We start from the raw sequence: 22,697 nt of genomic DNA on the forward strand, positions 1-22,697 counted from the left end.
TTAATTAAGTTAATTATGTAACTTTTAATTCTAATTATATAACTAACTATTTAAATAGGTTAAATTATATAATTAATTTATGCACTAAGCATATTGTTTATTATTTAATTAATTTACTAATTATTAATATTTTAAATTATATTAATATTGTTAACCATATAACTTAGAGTTGTTTAAGGTAAGGATGTCAGTTAGGATCAACGAGTTAGGTTCGGATCGAATCGGACTTTACCCGATAGTAAATAGGTTGACACTAATCCGACCTGATTTTGCAAACGGGTCAGATTTGTGAATCCGGACCCAACATGCAAAATGTAAATTGCAAACACCGAACGATCCTAATAAGAAAGGCCAGCCAGCGTGGGTTGGGCCTGAGGTGGCATGGCGGCTTCACGCCGAGTTGCAGAGTAGGATATACGGCGGTGTGCACGTGTCAGAGCGGCCACACAATTGCGACCTGCGGCTGCCAACAGCATCGGGCGCCGAATTGCCGATTTGTGAATTGTGACATAGGACCTGAGAGGTCTTAACCTAGTTCCAATTTGATTTTGGATTGAGTAAGTATATATATTAAGTTATAGTAATTAAGCTAATTATATTAATATTAATTACTAATTATACAATTAAGTTAAATCTAGATAATTAATTTATGCACTAACTATACAATTAATTATTTAATTAGTTTACTTAATTATTAATAATTTAAATTATATTAATTAAGTTAATCAATAATAACATAAGGCGTCTAGGTTTGCCTTTCATCCTCTCTTTTCGTCCTTGCTGCTCGGCTTCGTTGCTGCAGGTGGTGTATAGATTGCACGCGTCGCTTCTTCGGCTTCCTGGCTATTCGACTTCGCTCCTTCTACGACTTTACCTCCTGTCCGATCGGAAGTTACGACATTTTGATCGGAAGCAAGAACAGGAGCTCGCTAGCTGTGAAGGTTGCTTTCTCCCTTTCGCGCGCTTATTCGGCAAAATCCCGTTAAATCCACCGAACCGAGGGATTTAGTAAATCCGGGATTTAAGCCGTAAATCCCGAATTAACGCCCGCACAAAGACCGTTTGGCTGGATTTAGCGTAAAGCCGACTTAAATCCCAACATAAATCCGATACCAAACAGCCCCTAGGTTTGCTTTTTCTCTTCTTTATCGTTGTTGCTGTTCGGCTGCGTTCCGCAGGAGTAGAGATTTGCACGAGTCGCTTCTTCGGCTCCTTCGTCTACTTTGTCGGAAGTTACAACATTTTTATCGGAAGCAACAACGGGAACTCGCTCGCTGTGAAGGTAGCTTTCTCCCTTTCGCCGGCCAGCCAATCCATGGCGATCTGGATACGGATACTCTCCTTTCTATCAAGTGCGATCGCCATCATCGTTGCTTCCATTGTTGGTACTGTGATCTCATGTCTGCGGCGGCGGCGATGTGCTGTTGGGTTCTTCCACCCGTACACGAACGACGGAGGCGGCGGGGAACGCGTACTGTGGTGCGCTGTTAGAGCAGTGCAGGATGAGAACCCCGATCTCGATTGCATCATCTACACCGGTGATGATGCCTCACCGGAAACTCTTACTGCCAGGGCGCTTGACAGATTTGGCGTCCACCTCCTTCACCCGCCTATCGTACGTAATCCCCTTACTAAGCCCTGAAGCGGTTTCAAAAGTGGATGTTTTACTTCTGTTTTTTATATTGGATTGATTTTCGCAATCCGTGGTATTTTTGGATGTCTTTCATGCAGTGTAACAGGATCACATGTCTCGTAGTTCTTGTTGCATTTATTTGAACTTCTAAATTATTTTTATTCAGGCATCATTAGGTTGCTTGTAATAGAAAATATATTTTAGAGAACGACGATTATTTTTTTCACTCTTTCTGTGCTTGAAAAATGTAATCTTTATAATCGAAGAGTTGTTTAGTTCATGCATATTTATTAGATCAAGCTAGATTTAGTATGCAAAAGGCAAGAATTAATTAGTGTCAATGTTACATCCAATTAGGGTTAACATTACATCCGATACTTAGCCAGAGGGAATTTCAATGCATGATTGGTAAGGTCGGCCTAACCAATTTTGATGAGGCTACTGATGATGATCTGATAATCTTTTTGTGTGTATCAATTATATATATGACTTCACTATTTGTTTCAGAGCTTGGCATATCTAGCCAGTTTGGTGAGTTCGTTGTAATTTATTTACCTGAAAGCATCTGACAAGGTTTTGTTGCTTTCTTCAGATTTTAAGATTAGTTTTTTGCTTAAGCCACATTTGTCTAATTTGGAATGCATTTATCCTTCATAAAGATTATGTTAGTAATATTTGTTGCTTTATTGATTTTTGAGCTTCGCCGCTTGGTTTTGTCACATGATAGTGTTATGTAAAGAATGTATTGATTCCAACTTCATGGTTCAATCTCTTAATTGCCACTTTTTTTTGCCATTTTATTAAACCAAAGGAGAAAGTTAAAGCTTCATTTTTACCTAAGGGCATCTCCCACCGAAAATCTCATTTTTCACTCCAAAATACAGTGAAACTAAAAAATGGCGTGATTCATCTCCAATCGAACTCCATTTTACGCCCTTTGCAAAAGGTAACCATCTTTCTCCTATTTCGCGCGTTTCTTCAGCAAATCCAGTAGAGACAGAAAAATAACGTTGGTGAACAGTGCCACGCCAATATTGGCGTCGCACTATTCACCCGCAACCAAATACCGGAATTTTTGTCGTTTAGCTGGAGCTTGCGAGCGATATCATTCATGTGTTTGGAGTTCGGTTGGAGATGCCCTAAGAAATTGTTCAAACTATGCCATGATGTGCTTTGCTTTCCTGTCATCTGAATCCAGTTTCTCATAGTGGTTTGCTATTCACGTAGGTTGTTCGCTTGTACAAAAGGAAGTGGGTAGATGAGAAATCCTATCCCCGTTTCACTATGATTGGGCAAAGTCTAGGTTCTGTCTTTCTCTCTTGGGAGGCCTTATGTAAATTTACCCCTCAATACTATTTTGACACCAGCGGCTATGCTTTTACATATCCGCTTGCTCGGATATTTGGTTGCAAAGTTATTTGTTATACTCATTACCCAACAATCAGCTCAGATATGGTCTCTCGTGTTCGTCAACACAGTTCAATGTATAATAATGATGTTCTTGTGGCTAAAAGGTATGTTAACTGCATTAACATGCTGACTTAACGATACACTATGATTAATGTCATCTTTGGAAATTTTGTTTGCTGTTTTGAACTATTAGAATATGAAGCTTTATTATGTTGTCTTTTGTGACAACTCCTAACTGATTTTAATGGGTCAATAGTGTTCCTTTAATTAGCTCTGATTGCATTATCATTTATTATCTATACTGGGCAGGAGGTTTGTAATGGTTAACCTGCAATATATTGCTTTATGATCTTTATTTTTTGAATATATCTTTCCACCCATTTGTTTTTCACTGCTGCAGATAGCTTTCAGCTTACAAGTCTTTTTTTAGGGCAGCATTTGGCTATCTCGTTGTAAGATTGTCTACTACATACTCTTTAGTTGGCTGTATGGCCTCGTGGGATCCTGTGCACATCTTGTCATGGTAAATTCCTCTTGGACAAGATCTCACATTGAGAAGATATGGAAGATTCCTGCACGTATTAAGAGGGTGTACCCTCCTTGTGATACTTCTGCCCTTCAGGTATGTGTTTTAGACCTTGTTTTATTTTTAGACCTAAAAAGACTTGGTTAGAAAATATTAGAAATGATCTTTCTTTATTAGATTTAAATGAGAATTTGACTTTTAAGAGGACACAATGGCGAAAAAGGATTCATGTAGCCGACCCCACGTAGTGGGACAAAGGCTTGATGTTGTTGTTGTTTGACTAGCAACGCAATAACGCCTTTCGCAATTGCTCCTCTCTTGAATTGACTTAGATGTTATTTGCTTTTGTTGTGTTGTTTTGATTCTTTATCGAACAAAATTTTCTATATCTAGAAATGTAGTTTATTTTGAAGCAACTTGATGGTGTATTTTGTTATGTTTTGAAATAAGCATCTTGATGGAGTTACCTAAGATAATTATGCGTTTAGGAAGAAATTCAGAAGTTTTTTTTTTTGGGTTTATGTACCCGCTTTGAAGATAGCTTTCTATGGAGTCTGATTTGTTGAAATGTGCTCTCATGGAACGTCCTTGTGGTTGTTATATAGGTGTTGCCATTGGAAAGACCTTCTGGGATACCTATCCTTGTTTCTGTTGCCCAGTTCCGCCCAGAAAAGGTGTGTTGATGACACTTATCTAAGATATTTTGAGCTGTTATGAACACATCTAACTAATTATCAATTTATCTCACTGTTACTTGATTCTTCTGACAGGCTCATGGTCTTCAACTTGAAGCATTTGCACTTGCTGTCAATAGACTAGGACCAGACATGACTAAACCGAAGCTACAATTTGTTGGAAGCTGTCGGAATAAGGAGGACATAGAAAGATTGCAAAAATTGAAAGTTAGAGCATCTGAGCTTGGCATGGAAAAGAATGTGGAATTCTACAAGGATGTGAAGTACAGGTTTGTATTGCATATTATATTCATTTTTCATGCATATAGTTGAACCTATACATTTGGAAGATGAGAATTATGATTTAAAGAAGCAAAAACAATGCAATTACTTGGTTCATTTATGGCATTTGTTTTTTGGATTGGTTAGACATTGGATCCACTCAATCAACTTGATATTCTCAGTCTCTGTATTAGACCCATATTGGATGGTTTGCTAGCTTAGAGAACTGGGTAGTCTTTTTTAATTCCATGAGAATGCCACTATACAAAACTGGAAAAAAAAGGAATAATACTAAAATTTGACCTCTATATCTTTTGGTGAAGAACCTTCTCACAACAACTTGAAGAATGTACAGGAAATAAATTAGTCATATACTCATATGGATACCAGTTGGCTAATGATACTATAAATAGAGCAAGAATTTTATTTGCGGTGAGGATGATCATAGGTGAAAAGAATAAGCATCAAATTATCAATCTACCAATGTTTCTATCTTCAAAATATTGCTGTAGAGATCCTCCTCCTAAGGTGGTGCACTAGGAAAGCACCTTTTCCTTTTGATCACTTTACACCATTTTAAGAAAATTGTATTCTTTTAATAACTCTACAAAGAGAAGAGCCTTTCATTTTGATTAGTAAGGTCTAAGTCCACAAAAAAACAATACAAACATACAAACAATTACAACAACAACAACAACAACAACAACAACATCAAGCCTTTATCCCACTACGTGGGGTCGGCTACATGAATCCTTTTTCTCCATTGTGTCCTATTAAAAGCCAAATTCTCGTTTAAATCTAATAAAGAAAGGTCATTCCTAATATTTTCTAACCAAGTCTTTTTAGGTCTACCCCTACCTTTCTTAACACAAGTCAAATCTAATACCTCTACTCTCCTAACTGGGTCGTCGGAAGGCCGCCTTTTTATGTGACCAAACCATCTAAGGCGACTCTCTCTAATCTTATCTTCTACTGGAGCTACTCCAACCTTTTCACGTATATGCTCATTTCGTATCCTATCTCTAAGGGTAAAGCCACTCATCCATCTAAGCATCCTCATCTCTGCCACACTTAACTTAGTATTATGCTTCTCTTTTAATGGCCAACATTCGGCACCATAAAGCATTGCAGGCCTCACTACCATCTTATAGAATTTTCCCTTAAGTTTGAGGGGTACATTTCTATCACATAACAAGCCCGATGCATTCCGCCACTTCAACCATCCAACTTGAATTCTGCTGATAATATCCCCATCTATTTCACCATCACTCTGAACAATAGATCCAAGATACCTAAAACGTGTACTCTTATTAATGACTTGATCGCCCAAAGTCACAATCCCCTCACTAGGACTATTACTACTAAAATTACACTCCATATATTCCGTTTTAGATCTACTCAAGCGAAAACCTTTAGACTCTAAGGTTGACCTCCATAATTCAAGTTTACCTTCAACTCCCTCTCTAGTCTTATCAACAAGAAGAATATCATCAGCAAAAAACATACACCAAGGTACATCCTCTTGCAAATGTCTAGTGAGAACATCCAAGACTAAAGCAAAAAGATATGGGCTTAAGGCTGATCCTTGATGTAACCCAACCGAAATAGGGTATATATATATATATATATATATATGTGTGATTTTTATAACTTGACAATCAGTTATAACTTGTGTGTTTATCCTCCCTTCTGTTCTGATTTTTATTTTTTGCTGTTCTTCTTTGCGATTACCATATGCCATCAGCGAATTAGTGCAGCTATTGGGAAACGCTATTGCTGGGCTTCATTCCATGGTAGATGAACATTTTGGCATCAGTGTGGTGGAGTATATGGCAGCAGGGGCTATCCCAATCGGTAATTCTGGCTATCTTTTTTTATTATGGCAGTATAACAGCTTCATTTAGTTTTGGTTCTGTTCCTTTTTCAACAATTCTTTTGATTTATATGAAATCCATGCTGAAAAAATCACTATTTTGCATGAGCACCTTCTTTATAATTTCATGATAATTTTGTCTTATAGAACTAGTGTATGTTGATTTTATTTTATATAACGAAATAAAAGCACAACATTCAATTGTATTAAACAATGCCTTAGGCTTCGTTTGGGATGGTTTTTTTACCGCTTCTTAATGCAACTTTCTAGATTTTGTACTAAAAAGATGCTTTAAGAGGCAATAAAAAAGCGGTCCCAAACGAAACCTTAATTGACTGGTTTGAAATGTTTAATGAACTTTTTGGGGCTAGCATGTTCAAACTTCTCATGTGAGCGCACAATCACGGTATTGGAGGGATGTGGATTCATGCAATCAACCCCCATAGCCGCCATGCGGTTCACTTTTGATATAAGGGATGAATTTCTCTTAAAATACCGTAATATCAAGTACTAAAAAAATAGTGGAAAGATAAAATTAGTTTCTGCATGAGTTGGGACGTGGACTTCGCATTGGAAGATATGAAATTTCACGGAAGTCTTAACGGATCAATGCTATGTGGGGAGAAACCAATTTCAAGCTCATTAAAACCAAGAGATGGGCATTAAACCAGAATTATGGGATGGGATTTTGACCATTTTCTCCCAACCGACCTATGGTTGCCATATCTGCTCTTTCTATTACAAACTCAAGGCTCTCAAGAATCTCATTAAACCCAAGAGATGTGCTTCCTCCAACTCCCTGTTGAAGGACATTGACCTTCTCAAGTTTTCTCAAAATGAACAACTTGCCCAAATCCAACTGAATCCTACTGGCCTTGTGTTGAACGAAGCTCTCAAAGAAACCAATTTCAAGCTCTCTGATAATCTCAACCTTTGGTCAGACTGGATTATTCAGCGGGGTAAAGTTAAATGTCTTACCTCTGGTGAAGATGATTTTAAGTTCCTCGAAAATCAATCATAGGCACAATGCCAATGTGATTGATAGCTTAACCTCCAATGGCATGGTTCTCACGTCCCCCATGGATATCAACAAGGAATTTATCAATCATTACAAGGATCTGTTTAATAAATATGTTCACTTTTCCCATGCCTATGCCTCTGTTCCGGTTGGGGCTTCTATTCCTGCGCACCTCACTCTTTCCCATGTTGCCCCCATTACTGTTGAGGAGATTAAAAATGTTGTCTTCACTTCAGCTCCGAATGCTGCTCCTGGGCCCGATGGTTTTACATTTGATTTCTACCAAAAGACTTGGAATGTGATTGGCAACCAACTCTGTGAAGTTGTGCTGTCTTACTTCTCCAATGGGTTTATGCCTAAACATACTAAGGCCACTGCTGTGGCTTTGATTCCCAAACACCCTCATGCTTCCAAGGTGACTGATTATAGACCAATTGGCCTTTGCAACACCTTCTACAAGATAATCGCCAAGATCCTTGCTAACAGAATGAGAGATGTTATGCCTCATATCATTCACCCCTAGTCAAACTGGGTTCATTAAACATAGGATTATCTCTGACAATATCCTCTTGGCTTCTAACATTTTGGGTAAGTTTAATTTGAGTGCTAAGGAGAAATTTTTCTGCGCCAAATTTGACATAGAAAAAGCTTTTGACTCTGTTTCTAGAGAATTTATCCTTGCTAGCTTTCTAGATAAAGTCTTCCCCCCTCAGTTCATCTCTTGGATCAAAGGGTGCATTACTGATATTCATTTCTCTGTGGCTATTAATGGTGCTTTAGAAGGCTGCTTTAACTCTTCTTTTGGGCTTAGGCAAGGTTGCCCCCTCTCTCCTTATATCTACTCGATTGTGATGGATGGACTCTCTTCCTGCTTTGAGGAAGCTGTTTCTAAGAAGGAATTTCTGAGTTTTTCTGTTGGTAACACCTCCTTCACTCACCTTTTATATGCTGACGACTTGTTTTTGGCAAAGCTAATTTGGATAATGCTCACTCTCAAAAACATCCTGCATCAGTTTTCTGAGGTGTCCAACCTGCACACTAATGTGGAGAAAAGCTCTATTCTTTTCTCTAATTGCTGTAATTTTGCATCCTCTATTTGTAATATTCTTAATATTCAGGGATCCCAAGGTCCCTTAAAATACCTTGGTCTTCCCATTCATACCAAGAAGATCCATGTGGCTGATTTTCAACCCCTTATTACTAAGTTCTTGGGGCCCTTGATGGCTGGAAGGCCAAATCTCTGTCTCTGGCAGGCAGGCTGCAATTTCTGAGATGCACTATTTTTTATACCCTTGCATACTGGATAAGAGGATCCATCGTACCCAAAGGGTGCTGTAAACTTATAAATAGAGCCTGTTCCAGGTTCCTTTTTTCACGTGATATTAATGAAAGGAAGATTCACCTAGTGGCTTGGAAAGATAACCTGCTTACCTAAGGATTGTGGGGGAATTGGTCTTCCTACCATAGACTCCCTCTACCACGCTTATGGGTGTTCTGTCATATGGAGATTTCTCCATTCCAATAACCTGCTCTTCACTTGGTGGAAAGGGAACTACCACTCTCTGTGGTCTACTCACAATTCTCGTATCCCTATTTACTGGAAATTTCTGTGCCCTGTGGCCACTAAAATCAGGAATAACATCACACTCAAAGTTCATGCTAATAGCTCCTTATCTTTTCTTTGGGACCCATGTTGTAATGGTCGATCTATTATGGATATGTGGGGCTCACAGTCTTACCAACCTGCCTATCTGGATGCTTCCCTTTGGCAAGTTAGGAATTTTATACATAATGGGGCCTGGGCTTTACCTCCCTCTGCCCCCACTGCTCTGGCTCATGCTATCCAGCTGATACTATTGCTGATTTGAACTCTGGTGCTCTCTGGTTGGGTTCTGATAAACCGGATACTTAAAGCTTTGCTAAACAGTTTTTCTCTCACCACCCTAAGGTTAACTGGCACTCTTTTGTTTGTCACAAGGGCTATGCACTCAAATTTGCTACTTATGCTTGGTTAGCCTTCAAATCTGGTTTAAAAACTGCTGAGGCACTCCTTAAGAAGGGTTTATTGGCGGAAGCATCTTGCAAATTCTGTAACTTGGATATGGAATCTCACTCGCATCTTTACTTTGAGTGCCACTACACTTTTGACATTCTTAAACGGCTCATTCCCTGTGGTCATGCTTTCCTTTTGTCGCCTAACCTTCACCAAGCCTATAATTTTATTGAGGAATTGGAGGTGGAAAGAGAGCTGAAACGTTTCTTCTACCTTCTTATTAGTGTCTCCATCTATTTTATTTGGCGTGCTAGAAATGATAGACTTTTTGGTAAAACTTTTGATTGCCAAACTACAATTGCCAAAAAGATTAAAAGAGCGGTTTTCTTCAAAACAAAATCCTGGAAGAATGGCTATAAATTTAGGCACCATCTTGCTTGAGGTTTTGGTGTGGGCTGCTTTTTTGGCCCTTGGACGCTGCTGGTTGCCTCTTTTTTTCCTGGATTGGTGGTGTAATCTTGATGACTTGCTTTTGGATAGGGCTGTTGTTTCTGTTTCTGGTGATGCTCTGTGGATTTGCTGGGTCTACATTGTACCTGGATGGCCTTCACGGCAACCAGGGGCCGCCGCTGAAATGGTTTTTTTGAAGGACGATGATGACTGCTGCTATATGATTATCTCCTTGGATGGTCGTGCTGGCAACCACAGGGGCTTCTGCATCGCTCTTGATGAATTTTGTATGAGCCTAAATGTTGGCTGCAGCCTGAGTCCTTTTTGGGTTCTTCTTCCCTTTGCTTGCTCTTGTATGCTGGTTCTGTTTTTGATTCCTTACAGGTTTTTCTTTGCTGTACCTGTCCGATAGTTGCTGCCTCCCCCTTTTGGTTTTTGTTTCTTGCCATTGGGGTTAGCTTTCTTTTCTCTCGTGAAAAACTAGCAATGATACGGGCTTAGGCCCCAAAAATTCCCACCAAAAAAAAAAAAAAAGGGGAATCCCCCCCCCCCCCCAAAAAAAAAAAAAGTGGAATCAGTCTTACCCTCAGGGACACCATTTAGATTGTTTTTCAACCTTATTTTATGGTTACATAAAATGTTTCTTTGTTGTACCGAAATTTGGGAAAAAAGGGCATTGGGAGCTCTTGATGCTTTTATGTGGAGGAGCTCCTGAAATATTTTTAAAGTACAATAGTGTTAGACAAATGATCAAAATAGAAATACATTTGACCAAAAATACAAATAAATTATGTCAAAACTACAAGCAACTGTTCTATGCAATAAAATGGCACTTGAACTCATAGTTAATCATAGCAAAATCTTCCTGTTTTGTATTTCTGATTAAGACTTCATTTAGGATTGCTTTTTTAGTGCTTTCTAAAATAATTTTTTTAAATTGTTTTAGAAAGCAGCAAAAAAGCTGTCACAAGCGAAGCCTAAATGTTATTTTTTATCATGTTGCGCTTTGCTGGATACGAAAAAATGCATCAGAAGCTCCTAACACAAATTTGTTCTTGAAATGTGATCTCTCAATTTTGCAGCTCATAATTCAGCAGGGCCAAGAATGGACATCATTCTTGAAGAAGATGGAAAGCCATCAGGATTTCTGGCCTCAAACAAAGAAGAATATGCTGATGCCATTCTCAAAGTCCTGAGGCTGAAAGAAGCAGAAAGGCTTGAAATAGCGGCAACTGCAAGAAAACGTGCAGAGAAGTTTTCAGAGAAAATGTTTTATGAAAATTTTAAATCTGCTATTCGACCCATCTTCTCTAGACTCCATGCTCCCACATAGGAAAAATTATTCTGTGCAGTCGCCAAATGGCGTCCAGAATCGAATGAGAAAATATTACGTCATTTTTTTGTTGTGTACCGCTGTTATGTACCCCTCAGTATTGGTTGACATGGTGCGTTCTGATTCGTCTATGGACCGCTCGATGATCACACAGAATAATTTCTCCCCGCATAGCATGGATCCGTTAAGACTTCCGTGAAATTTCATATCTTCCAATGCGAAGTTGACGTCCCAACTCATGCAGAAACTAATTTTATCTTTTTTGTCCAAGGAGGTTGTGTCTTAATAAAAGAGGATATATTTGATTTTTGTAAAATTTGTATCTTTTCCCTCAGCTGTCTTTTATCCTTTGAGAATTATTATAATATTTCAAAAAAAAAATTTTTTTTCTCAGCTGCATCGCTTCTCAAATGATTATAATGCATTAGAGCCAATGCCAATTCATGCATGTTAGAGTATAAATTTTGAGAAGTGCAAAATTGGGTTTTGTTCGGATTTTGTATACCTTCAAAATTGGCCAATCAAATGAGGTTGGTGAAAACCTAGTTCAAGAGAATATTAGGGTCTCATCATAAGAGAGTGAAAGTCTTTAACGGTCTTTGAATCTAATGTGCTTGGTAACTGATAAGGATAATCAAAGCCTTTTCGAGGGAAGATCAAAGTTCATCTTTGGGACTAAGAAGTTTTTATTGCCTCCAAATTTGATTTGATCGATGAGAAAAATTAACACCATTTTAAAGGGAAGAATGAAATGTTGTTGTAAAGATTGAAAGTACTAATTACCTCTGAACTCGATATGTCTGGGGAGGACAATCAACCCCTTTCTTAAAGGAAGATTAAGGCTTTGTTTGAGACGGTTTTCTTATTTCTTCTTAAAGTTGCTTTTTAGCATGAAAATTTTATTTGTTGTACTAAAAAGCTGTTTTAAGAAGCAATAAGAAAGTCATCCCAAACGAAGCCTAAGAGTTTTGATTGCCTCCAGCAATTTTTAAATTTCTATCGGATAATTTTACCACCCTTTATGCCGGAAAAATTAGAGAACCATGGCCCTTCAAACCCAATATGTTAGACAAGGATGGTTGACTAGTTTTTCGAGGGAAGATTAGAGTGTCATCATAGGAGTAATGTTCCTATAACTACAATAGCTTGACTTCAGACCTCTAACTACTACTGCTACTAAATAATGGTCATTCTACGACCGTCGCTTAGCCTACAATCATTATTATCTTCTGAGCATTATTGGTTACTATGATATTATTTTGATATATATTTTTTTAGAATACGATCTTTCAATCACCACAATTCCTCTAATCATCAAAAACTTCTATCGGCCTTCTAAAATAATAAAAAAAAAAATTAAACTCTCTTTTCGCTATAAATATTAATGCACCAAAAAATTTTACGATTATTTTGATAGTATCCAAATAAATAAATGTGTACATATCTCCTATTAAACCCAGATTTTTTACTCGAGGCTTCCTACAATCAATTTGGTAAATTCACAAGCAATTCACCGACACCGGGGTCGCTGGGAGCGGCAGAATTTAAAATCCAAAATACAGGCGACCGCCTTTCGCTAGGGTCCCAAAAAGATCCCTCCTTTTCCTCTCCTCTTCCCGCCTTCTGATCCCATGTAATTAAGCTGCCAATCTTTTCCTTTACCCGACGTTCGACAGAGTCTAGGGTTTTGCTCGATCGAAGGTCTCGGTCATGAGTGCAGTGAACATAACTAACGTGGCAGTTCTCGACAATCCGGCGGCATTCCTCAACCCTTTCCAGTTTGAGATCTCCTACGAGTGTCTAGTGCCTCTTACGGACGGTGCGGATATCATTCGCTGTGTTTTTTTTTTTCTTATGCCGGTTCTGTGCGATTTCTATTGATGCTGTGTTTGTTTTTAGCCTGGTTGAACCGATTAGGACGGTCATTTTAGGGCATGAATACGTTCCTGTTCATATGTTTGTGCACTGGAGGTCATGTGTATCGTGTTGGAAGGAACGATAAATGATATATGGTGATGAGTGATTTCAGTTTTATGGAGTTTTCTTTCCACAGAACAAACGCGGTCAAATTGGCTGCATTTGCTATGTAGGAGATTATTTTGCTTGCATTCGAAATGTGGCAGGTCATTGAAATTGCCCATGCCTGGGGATTTTCTATATGTTGTGATTTGCTGGTTACTGTGCTCGGGTGGATGGTCTCTAGTGAGTTTTGATTAAGTATGAGTTGAAGACCTTGGTGAGTTTTAGATTTGTACTGGAATGATACAGCTTGTACTGCGAGCAAGGAGACAATAAATTCTTCTTTTGCTGGCTGATCCGATGTTTATGAGTAAATTTCTGGGCTGTTGATTCTGCAAGTGTGTTTGTGTTTTTATATCATTTTGATGATATATGTTCCGAACCAGTGGAAACTTGAGCACGTGATGCTACCTTCCCATTTCCGGACATATTTCGGAATGTAATGCAAAAATACTTTCAAGTTGTTGATGATGTTTTCAAAAGCGCCAGTCACTCTGAATTTCAAATATGTGATAGGACAAACTTTACTTATATCTGCAAAATGTATAGCTAGGGGTAATCTAAAGCATAGTTTCTTACCCTCTCTTTATTATAGTTGAACCACTAATTATCCTTCTGAATGTTGATAGCAATTCGATTGCCTCGTTTTGCTTATTATTTTTGTACATAATATCAAATTGTGCCTATTACTAATGCTTCTCACTCTAGATCAATTATTATTTTACAAAAAAGATTTTGATGGATTTCTTCAGCACTCACAAACATCTTTTTCAACATCTTATGCCATCTATTTTCTTGATTTGCTACAATTTCCTTTGTTGGTACATCCTAAGTTGTAGATTTAGATGCCCTTTTTATTATGATAGGTAATCACCAATTTTTTAATTTCTCCATGTCGCCCAACTACTTGTAATTTCAAAAGTTCTCTTTGTTGTCTTGGGCTCTAGCGGCGTCTAGAAAGTTTTAGAGAGATTGATCCTCCTTTTGAATAGACGATCGTTAGTATTTTGCTATTTCTTTTCATCTCCTACCAATCCATAGTGTTTTTCTTGTGTTTTCATCCATAAAAACCTAAAAATCTCCTTGGTTAATCCGCAGAATTTCTGATTTCAGCAAATATTTTCCTGTTTTCCTTTTGTTTCCTATCACTATGACTTTCATTATCATACTCACCATACAAGTTTGAATGCTTAGGGCTTAAGAAACTTGTGACTTGCACAACTTATGTTGCATGAATCTTCTTTCTCCTCAAATGGTGTCATGTCTTCTCACACTTATTTGAAAGAGTAATTCATCTTTTCGCTAGTACTATTTATCTCATTTGATCGAGGACCTTTTGTTTCCTTGTTTGTTCTCATGAGAAATTCCATCACATTAATGTGTCACCTCCAGATAGCTTTGATACTATCAGGTTTTAAAAGTGTTAAGCATTCGATTATACTTTTTTTTATATGGTTACTAAATAGTTCTAAACCTTCTCTTATTACAATTGTTGTGTTAGGACTTTGTCAAATATGTGGGTTTAGTTTTACTTCATATACTTTAAGAAATGAATATATCTCATATTTATGCTATATTTTGAGACTTCTTTTTCATCAAAAAGATATGCAGACTCGAATTATTTCATTACCTTCCCTTTGCTAATCTAATTATTTGAGATAAACAAAATGAAGAATTTTTTATTGCCAAAATTTTCTATGATATCTTTCTTTGTGGGGTGCATTGTCTCAATTGATGGTTGACTCCATAGTTCTTAATTTTGTGATCACTCTCTCCTAAAATTTTTAGGTCACCAAACTCTACCCATCAACTGCCTACTTCTAACCAAACAATCTTGATTGTTCGCTCTCAAGGTGGTGTTGGGAATCAAGGATGTTTTGGTTAAATCCTTCCCAGCTTGCCGCCATTAAAGCCATACCAATCATTATCCTGAACAATGTTTGAACACATTTGGTTATCCCATTATTTCTTACTTCTTAGTATATGACAACATCAAACTTCATTTTAGTTACTTTTGGTGCTACAAATTCTTGATTTGTTTTTCTCTCTCAAGAAGATTATGACCGGCTCCTCTAAAAAACTTAGTCATTTGTTTTAGCATATCATGAGATAACTTCCTCAAGGCTTGCTACAATTGTCTCAATTGGCATGTCTTGGGTCTTATATTCTAGCATACTTCCCCCATATGGAAGGCCACCAACAATTATTTTCATACCTTATAATGAATCCTCTCCCGCCAATTACTTGTTAGACGGCTAAACCTTTGACCTATGCATTGTCAACAAAAACTCATAACTAAATAAAAAATATCCTCCTCATTATGGCTTTTTGGATTTTAGCATGAAGGAAATGATTGATGAAGACATTTAAGCTAATGATATTTATTATCTCAATGTTTCTGATTTCATTGTCTTGTCTACATTTTCCGTCATCAACGATACTATTGTATGGGTCATCGATGAATTGACGAAGCCGGTGGCCCCCACTAGGGTTGTCGGTGGGCAAAAAGGGGCTCAAAGGGAAAATCCACCTTTAATTCCTTACCATAGAAAACTAAAATTTGGAGGGAATTATGAAACTTATTTAGGGAAAGGTGACTGATTTGAAGTCATATTTGGGAGCGAGTTATGAAAGATTTATTTAGGGAAATGGGGGCTGATTTGAATTTAGATTTGGGAGGGAGTTAGAAAATTTTATTTAAGGAAATGCTACTGATTTGAATTCAGAATTGGGAGGGAAGTAAGAAAATTTATATTAGGGTTAAGAAGGTTGTTTTATTTCATCATGCTATTGGTATTTTTCTGTTGTCTTTCCTGGAGTTATTCCTAGCAGCACCTAGTATTTTTGGAGAGCCGATTTACGTCTCTAATAGTAGATCAACTTGTATCTTGGTTTGTTGTACTGAAATAAACATCTTTCTCGCTAATTTCTCCTATGTTTTATCTTTTTTATTGTTGTTTTTGTTGTGTGAAGGTTAGATTCCTAGCAATCACCCTCATTGTCTTTGAAATTTCACACTTCTTAACATCCTTTATTTAAAATTTGAATGTGATGCTTGTGAGTTTAGCAAATTTCATTTTCTCTTTTCCTTTTTTTTGTGTTTATATAGCAGCGCCCCATTTGAGTTAATTCACTCTGACATGCATGACCAAGTCATGTTATTGCCCATCTTATTTTTTTACTATTTTATTTCTTGTTTGATGACATTCCAAAATTACTTGGTTCTACTATTAAAATATTGATGTGAGGTTTTAATTGTATTAAGACAATTCTATCAAAAAATGCGTGATAATTTTTTATTCACATCAAAGCTCACTACAATAATGCTCTTGAATTTATATAATATTATAATCTGTTTTTTTTCTTTTAATGTTGAGAATGTGTTTATACAACATTCCTTATGTTCATATATATATATATATATATACAAAATAGGGTAGTTGAGAATAAGAACTACCATCTTTTTGACGTTGCTTGCAACTTAATGATTCATATGCATGTTCCTCAGCAATTTTGGAAGGATGATATTTTACTGCATACTACCTAATCAATCACATTCTCTTTTGTTTTTAATGATGCTACTCTATTGTTTGCTTTCCATTTTGTTAAATATTCTTTTCTATTAGGGGCTATTTACCTTTGCGAAAAAAATGCAGAGTGAAATGATTACAGTGAAAAGTAAATTTAATGTATTGAAAATATTTTTGATTTATTTGGTTGAGTGCACTACAAATGCAGAGGTTTATCTATTTTATGTTTGGTTTGAACATACTTATCAATAGCGCACCACGGTGCAAAGTTTCCCATAGAGCTATGACGCATAGCGCACGACACAGTGCACACCATTTTAAACATGATGCACAATATAAAATAATTTGAAAAATATATTTATTAATATTAAATATCGTTAATAACAAATAATAGGTTGATTAGAGCAAAATTTAAGCATAAATATCCTGCCAAATAATAAAAATGATAAATTTAAATCCTACAGAAACTTACATAAATAGATTTGAGAGGATTTAAGCATAATTTAGAATAAATCTTGTCAAATAGTAAAAATAGCAGGGGGGGGGGTGGGGGTGGACTCTTTCCTTAACCTTTTTTTTTCTCTTCAACCGTGTATGTTTTGTTGTTTATTTCCTCACCCAGGCTATGCCAAGTTATCCCCTCATATCATTTGATGCATTTTTTAAATGTTATTTCCCTACCCAAAAATATTATCAATGTTACGATCATTATATTATAAATTTGTATGTCCTATTATCTCTTTTCATCTCATTCAAGTTTATGCTCGCATGTCTTGATTGTCTCCTTCTGCAACAGCTTCCATCTGGTCAATTATGACTTGCATAAACTTACCTTTAAGCTATTAGATGTACATTTTTTTTTTAATTTCTCTTCTCAAGGGAAATGCCAAGGCATTTGCCATCCATCACAATCTTTTATGTCTTTTGATTTTCTCTCTTCTTTTCGTTGGTTTGTTTTATCTTGTTTATTGTTTCTATTTTCAAGCTATATAAAAATGCCTTTTTTGAGCTTAAGTGGAAGCAAATTATAGACAACAAAATGGTTATTTGAGAATTTGTTATATCACATGTTAGGGTTAAATTTATTTTATATAGAAGTGTATTCACTAAGTTCCATCATGATAGCTCTATTGATTGTTATAAGATTAGCTTGGTGGTGAACGGATGTACTCAGCTTCATGTTATTAACTTTGAGATTGTTTTACTGGTTGCCTTAACAAACTCCGTTTGCTCTCTTCAATTATTTGCCATTAATGTAGATGTATTATATTTTAAATGGTTGTTAGTAATGCCTTTTTATAGGGATTTTATCAAACTAGTTCATATGGAGCAATCTCTTGGATCTGTTGTTAAGGAGGAGATAAACTTGTAAAGCTTTTGAAAGCTATATTTGGATTGGGAAAAAAAATCCTCATATTTGGTTTGAAATTTTTTATAAAATAATTTGTTGACATTATTATGAAATACTATGAGTGATCATTCTATCTTTATTCTATACTCTTCCTTGGCATAGTGACTCTGGTTTTATATGTTGATAACGTACTTCTCAATGAAAGTCATATATATATCGAGCATCATTGAAATAAAATAATATTTGTAGAAGGTAATTTTTTTTTCAAAGATTTGGGTGTCAAAATCCTTATTTTGGCATCAAGTTTACATATAAAAGGAAGACATTTCTCTTTCTCAAAGAAATACATTAGTCTTTTTAGGTGTAAGCTGTTAATTCTCTTATGGTAAATTAACATTTTCGAGAACTATGAAGATCATCCTCAATATCTACATCTTCTCGACAAACTCATTTTTCTTATTTTGATAAACTTGCTCGATTATTATAAAGATTGGGTGGTTGTTAAAGGGTCCAAAAAAATTATAGTATGGATTATTTTGTCAGCTTCTCTCTAGTTGCTTGACTCAACTTTGCTCGAATCTCCTATTCGTGGCCATCGATCAAGGATGGTCTTTGCTGCAAAGTAGATGCGAGCAATGCCTTTCTTTTATGGCGACTTGAATGTGTTTAAATTGGCCCAGTCTGTCCACTCGGGATTGGCTTAGGCGGACAGAGGCAGAAGAGTTCCGCCCCCCTATACGTGTCGACCAAACCACTTCAGTCAATAGAGCATCTTACGAATGATTTTTGAGGAAGTTAGGAGGAAAATTTGAATGTAGGGACTGTTTAGATATTTCTTTTTTGGATTGTATGCATTAATTAGTTTGTTTTTCTAAGGTTAGGGCATCTTGAATTTGGCTGATATTTGAGATCTCATAGTTTCTTTGGGCTCTAGCAGCGTCTAGAGATTTGAGAGGGAAAGATCCTCCTCTCGAATAGAGTATCAATTGTATCTTGCTATTTTCTTCCGTTAGTTTGTGTTCTTGCAATAAAATTTTTGTTTTTACCTGATTTTTCGTTGAATTTGTGGAGATTTCTCATTGTTTTTGTCAAGTGCGTTAGGTTTCACTTGAGTTCTTCAAGTGTTGTCTAACAGAATGACACAATTAATATGAAGCAACCACTTGGTAATGTTATTTAAGATGAGGATCACATGCCTATTCAAAAAGACCATTCATGAGCTTAAACCCAACATATTTAGTTTGAAAAATTCTGCAAGTTTTTGCCGAGATACGCTTTTCGCTCTCCTACATACATCTTCAAGAACTATAGTATTGACTATGTATCTTGATTAATTTTTACTAGTAGTGATTAATAAGTTTTCTTTTGATAAAACCCTACTAATGAATTTTTTAATTACTTAAGATCCATGATGGTTCAAATTCTTTTTTGGAGTTGAACTTACCAACATAAAAAAGGGTTTAATTTTTTCGGAGGAAATGTGCTACTAATTTTTATACAAATTTGTTGATACTCTTATGAATGCTCAAACTACTTTCGTATAGCGAGGAATCCTTATTCATCTCAATATCAATGATTGGTAAGAAAATCAATTTACTTGATTTGCACTAGGTCTAATATTTCATTCACTATTAGTGCGGTGAGTCAACACATACAAATTATAAAAGAAACATTGTGATGATGGTTGGCTTTAAGGTACATTGGTACATCAAAAAGTTTCTTTGAAAAAATGGTTAATATATATTAGAATGGAGCATTTAAGCATATAAGTATTCTGATATACCCATTGGGTCAAATGTTGAAGGCAAGAATTCAACCTTTTGAGTATTGTATTTTTTATTGTAGGTAACATTGTTACTTGTAACATTAAGAAGCAAATTGTTGGGATTTCGATTTTGTTGCCAAATATAAAGTTATGGTCTATAATGCATGTAAAATGATGTGGGTAAAAATTCTTTTAGGAGAATTTAATTTTGTTGTTATACAACTTATGATTTCAAACTATGATTCTCAATTGATCCTTATAATTTATGAAATAATCAAATATATTGAAGTTGATTTTCATTTCATTCAGGATTTTATTACGAGCAAGCTGTTGAGTATTTTACGAAAGCTATGAGATCTCTTCCATTTTCTCAATCACGTAAAAAGCTGGAGCTAATGGATATATTTGCTTTAATTTGAGATGGAGTGTTAGTGTTCATTTAGGTTGCTCTATAGATACTGAGCGGTGATGATTTATTTATACCTTGGCAGGTTATGTTCATTTAGGCTCTTTATTGAAAAATGTATGCAACCTTCTCTACTCTAAGTTTTCAAAAACCTCAAAGTTGGTTGAGCGTAGGCTTTCCTTCAGAATAAACTAATTTTCATTGTCCATATTTTGGTGGGGAATAGGAACCTTTTTGGCATGTACGATGACTAATGCAACTAGAACCACAGTATAATTTGTCTTCTATTGGATTACTCCTGCAGTATGAGACCTACGGCAAGGCTTTATTTTGGAAGTTGAGTGCAAATATCTTATAAGAATGCTATAATTCCCTGCATTTGTTTAACTCAGTAATTTTGTATGTAATTCTGTACCTATTTTGGTGCCCGAAGGAAGTATTTCAGGCTGCCTTTGTCAATACCTTTTCTTTTCAAGATTCTACTGATAGGAAATACTTGAGTTCGCAAGTAATTCAAGAGGAAATACTTGAGTTTGCAAGCAATCCTTGCAATAATTGGCCCAAAACAGCAAGAAAATAAGAAAAATCTGGATAAAATCAATCTAAGAATGATAGATTGCAATGGTAGAATCAAAATAAAACAAACTCCAAGCAAGATACAATTAATCCTCAATTCGAGAAGAGGATCGTCTCTCCCAATCTCTAGATTGTGAATCTAGAGTCCAAGACATCAAGGAGACTCCAAGAGTACAACTCAAATCATGCATAACCCTAAACCCTAAACAAGCCATACTATTAATACATTAATTCAAACATCCTTAATTCAAAATTTTCCCTCTAACCCTAGCCGCCCAACCCTCTCTCTTTGATTTTCTCTTAGTGGGGCCCACTAGTTTGGGGTGGCAAGAAGGAAGGGAGGCGGCACTTGTCCGCCTCCTGTAAGCCGGCTGGGCCGGTTCAAGTTGAATCGGCCTAACATCTACCACTGTTTGATTAGAGTTACTCCGAAAATATGCACAGTTTAAATTGTTCCTCAAATAAAATTAAGGATCTAGTTTTTATCTCCAAACATCAGTGAAAATTAATCCATTCCTATTGTTATGTGTTTTGAGCACCGAGCGTTGTGGAAGTCCTCCATGAGTCTTGGACTTCGATCCCGCGGTGGAAAAATATTTGCTTTTAATGAATTCCATCGAGCCTAATTTTACTTCTAACTTTATCTGAGTAACAAACTAACGCAAAAGTTATCTTTGTATCTCAGATCTAGAATGGAAGCTCATATATGTAGGATCTGCCGAGGATGAGAAATATGACCAGCTTCTTGAGAGTGTACTTGTTGGTCCTGTCAATGTGGGAAACTACCGGTTTGTGTTTCAGGCAAATTCCTAGACTTAATACCTTAAAACTTATTTAAGGTTTCGTTTGGGATGACTTTCTTCTTGCTTTTTCAAAACAGTTTTCTTGCACAAAAGTTTCTTGAATTTGAAAATTTTGTACTAGAAAGCCGTTTTAAAAACAGTACGAAAGCTGTTCCAAATGAAACCTAAATCTTTACATAAGACTAACATTTTCTGATTTTGCATTCCAGGCAGATCCACCAGACCCTACAAAGATCCGGGAAGAGGACATTCTTGGTGTGACTGTGCTGCTTCTGACCTGCTCCTACATTGGCCAGGAGTTCATAAGAGTAGGCTACTATGTAAACAATGATTATGATGATGAACAACTAAGGGAAGAACCTCCCACTAAGGTCTTGATTGATCGAGTTCAGCGGAATATATTGGCCGACAAGCCCCGTGTTACTAAATTCCCAATCAATTTCCATCCTGAAAGCAATGAAAATGGAGTCCAGCCTGCTGTAAATCCTTCACCCGAAGCCATTAATGGTGATGAAGATGAGAATGATCCTGAGCTAGAAATCAAGATAAACATAGATGCCGGAGCCCAGCCTGCTGGACATCCTTCACCTGTAGCTAACAATGCTGATGAACAAGAGAACCATTCAGCTCTAGATGTCAAGAAGAAGATAGAAGTGTAAGACAATAGACTGAGACTTCGTTTGGGACGGCTTTCTTACTGTTTCATAAAACAGTTTTTTAATACAAAAATTAAAAAGCTGCTTTAAGAAGTAGAAAAAAGACGTCCCAAACGAAGCCTGAGCATCACAATTCTTCAACAATCCAAGATAAACATAGATGCCGGAGCCCAGCCTGCTGGACATCCTTCACCTGTAGCTAACAATGCTGATGAACAAGAGAACCATTCAGCTCTAGATGTCAAGAAGAAGATAGAAGTGTAAGACAATAGACTGAGACTTCGTTTGGGACGGCTTTCTTACTGTTTCATAAAGCAGCTTTTTAATACAAAAATTAAAAAGTTACTTTAAGAAGTAAAAAAAAGACGTCCCAAACGAAGTCTGAGCATCACAATTCTT

At 36.5% G+C, this 22,697-nt stretch overlaps 2 protein-coding genes across 3 annotated transcripts; both read left to right on the plus strand.

Annotated features, from left to right (window-relative positions):
- The first annotated feature begins 755 nt into the window (after positions 1-755).
- Positions 756-11,526, plus strand: LOC110100471 (GDP-Man:Man(3)GlcNAc(2)-PP-Dol alpha-1,2-mannosyltransferase). Of its 2 annotated transcripts, none has more exons than XM_028693744.1 (7): positions 756-1,615; positions 2,861-3,147; positions 3,479-3,665; positions 4,175-4,243; positions 4,340-4,533; positions 6,270-6,379; positions 9,950-10,357. In XM_028693744.1, exons 1-7 carry the CDS (start codon positions 1,316-1,318, stop codon positions 10,054-10,056), a joined length of 1,254 nt encoding a protein of 417 aa, XP_028549577.1. In that variant the 5' UTR covers positions 756-1,315; the 3' UTR covers positions 10,057-10,357. The 2 variants fall into 2 exon arrangements, with proteins under 2 accessions (XP_028549577.1, XP_028549576.1); XM_028693743.1 differs by lacking the exon at positions 9,950-10,357 and adding an exon at positions 10,942-11,526 and having other exon boundaries at positions 757-1,615.
- Positions 11,527-12,662: 1,136 nt separating this feature from the next.
- Positions 12,663-22,439, plus strand: LOC110100510 (probable histone chaperone ASF1A). Its single transcript, XM_028693745.1, has 3 exons — positions 12,663-13,011; positions 21,525-21,640; positions 21,852-22,439. Exons 1-3 carry the CDS (start codon positions 12,903-12,905, stop codon positions 22,299-22,301), a joined length of 675 nt encoding a protein of 224 aa, XP_028549578.1. The 5' UTR covers positions 12,663-12,902; the 3' UTR covers positions 22,302-22,439.
- Positions 22,440-22,697: the final 258 nt, after the last annotated feature.

This window comes from Dendrobium catenatum, unplaced genomic scaffold (assembly GCF_001605985.2).
Source record: "Dendrobium catenatum unplaced genomic scaffold, ASM160598v2 fragScaff_scaffold_353, whole genome shotgun sequence".
NCBI classification, from domain to species: Eukaryota; Viridiplantae; Streptophyta; class Magnoliopsida; order Asparagales; family Orchidaceae; genus Dendrobium; species Dendrobium catenatum.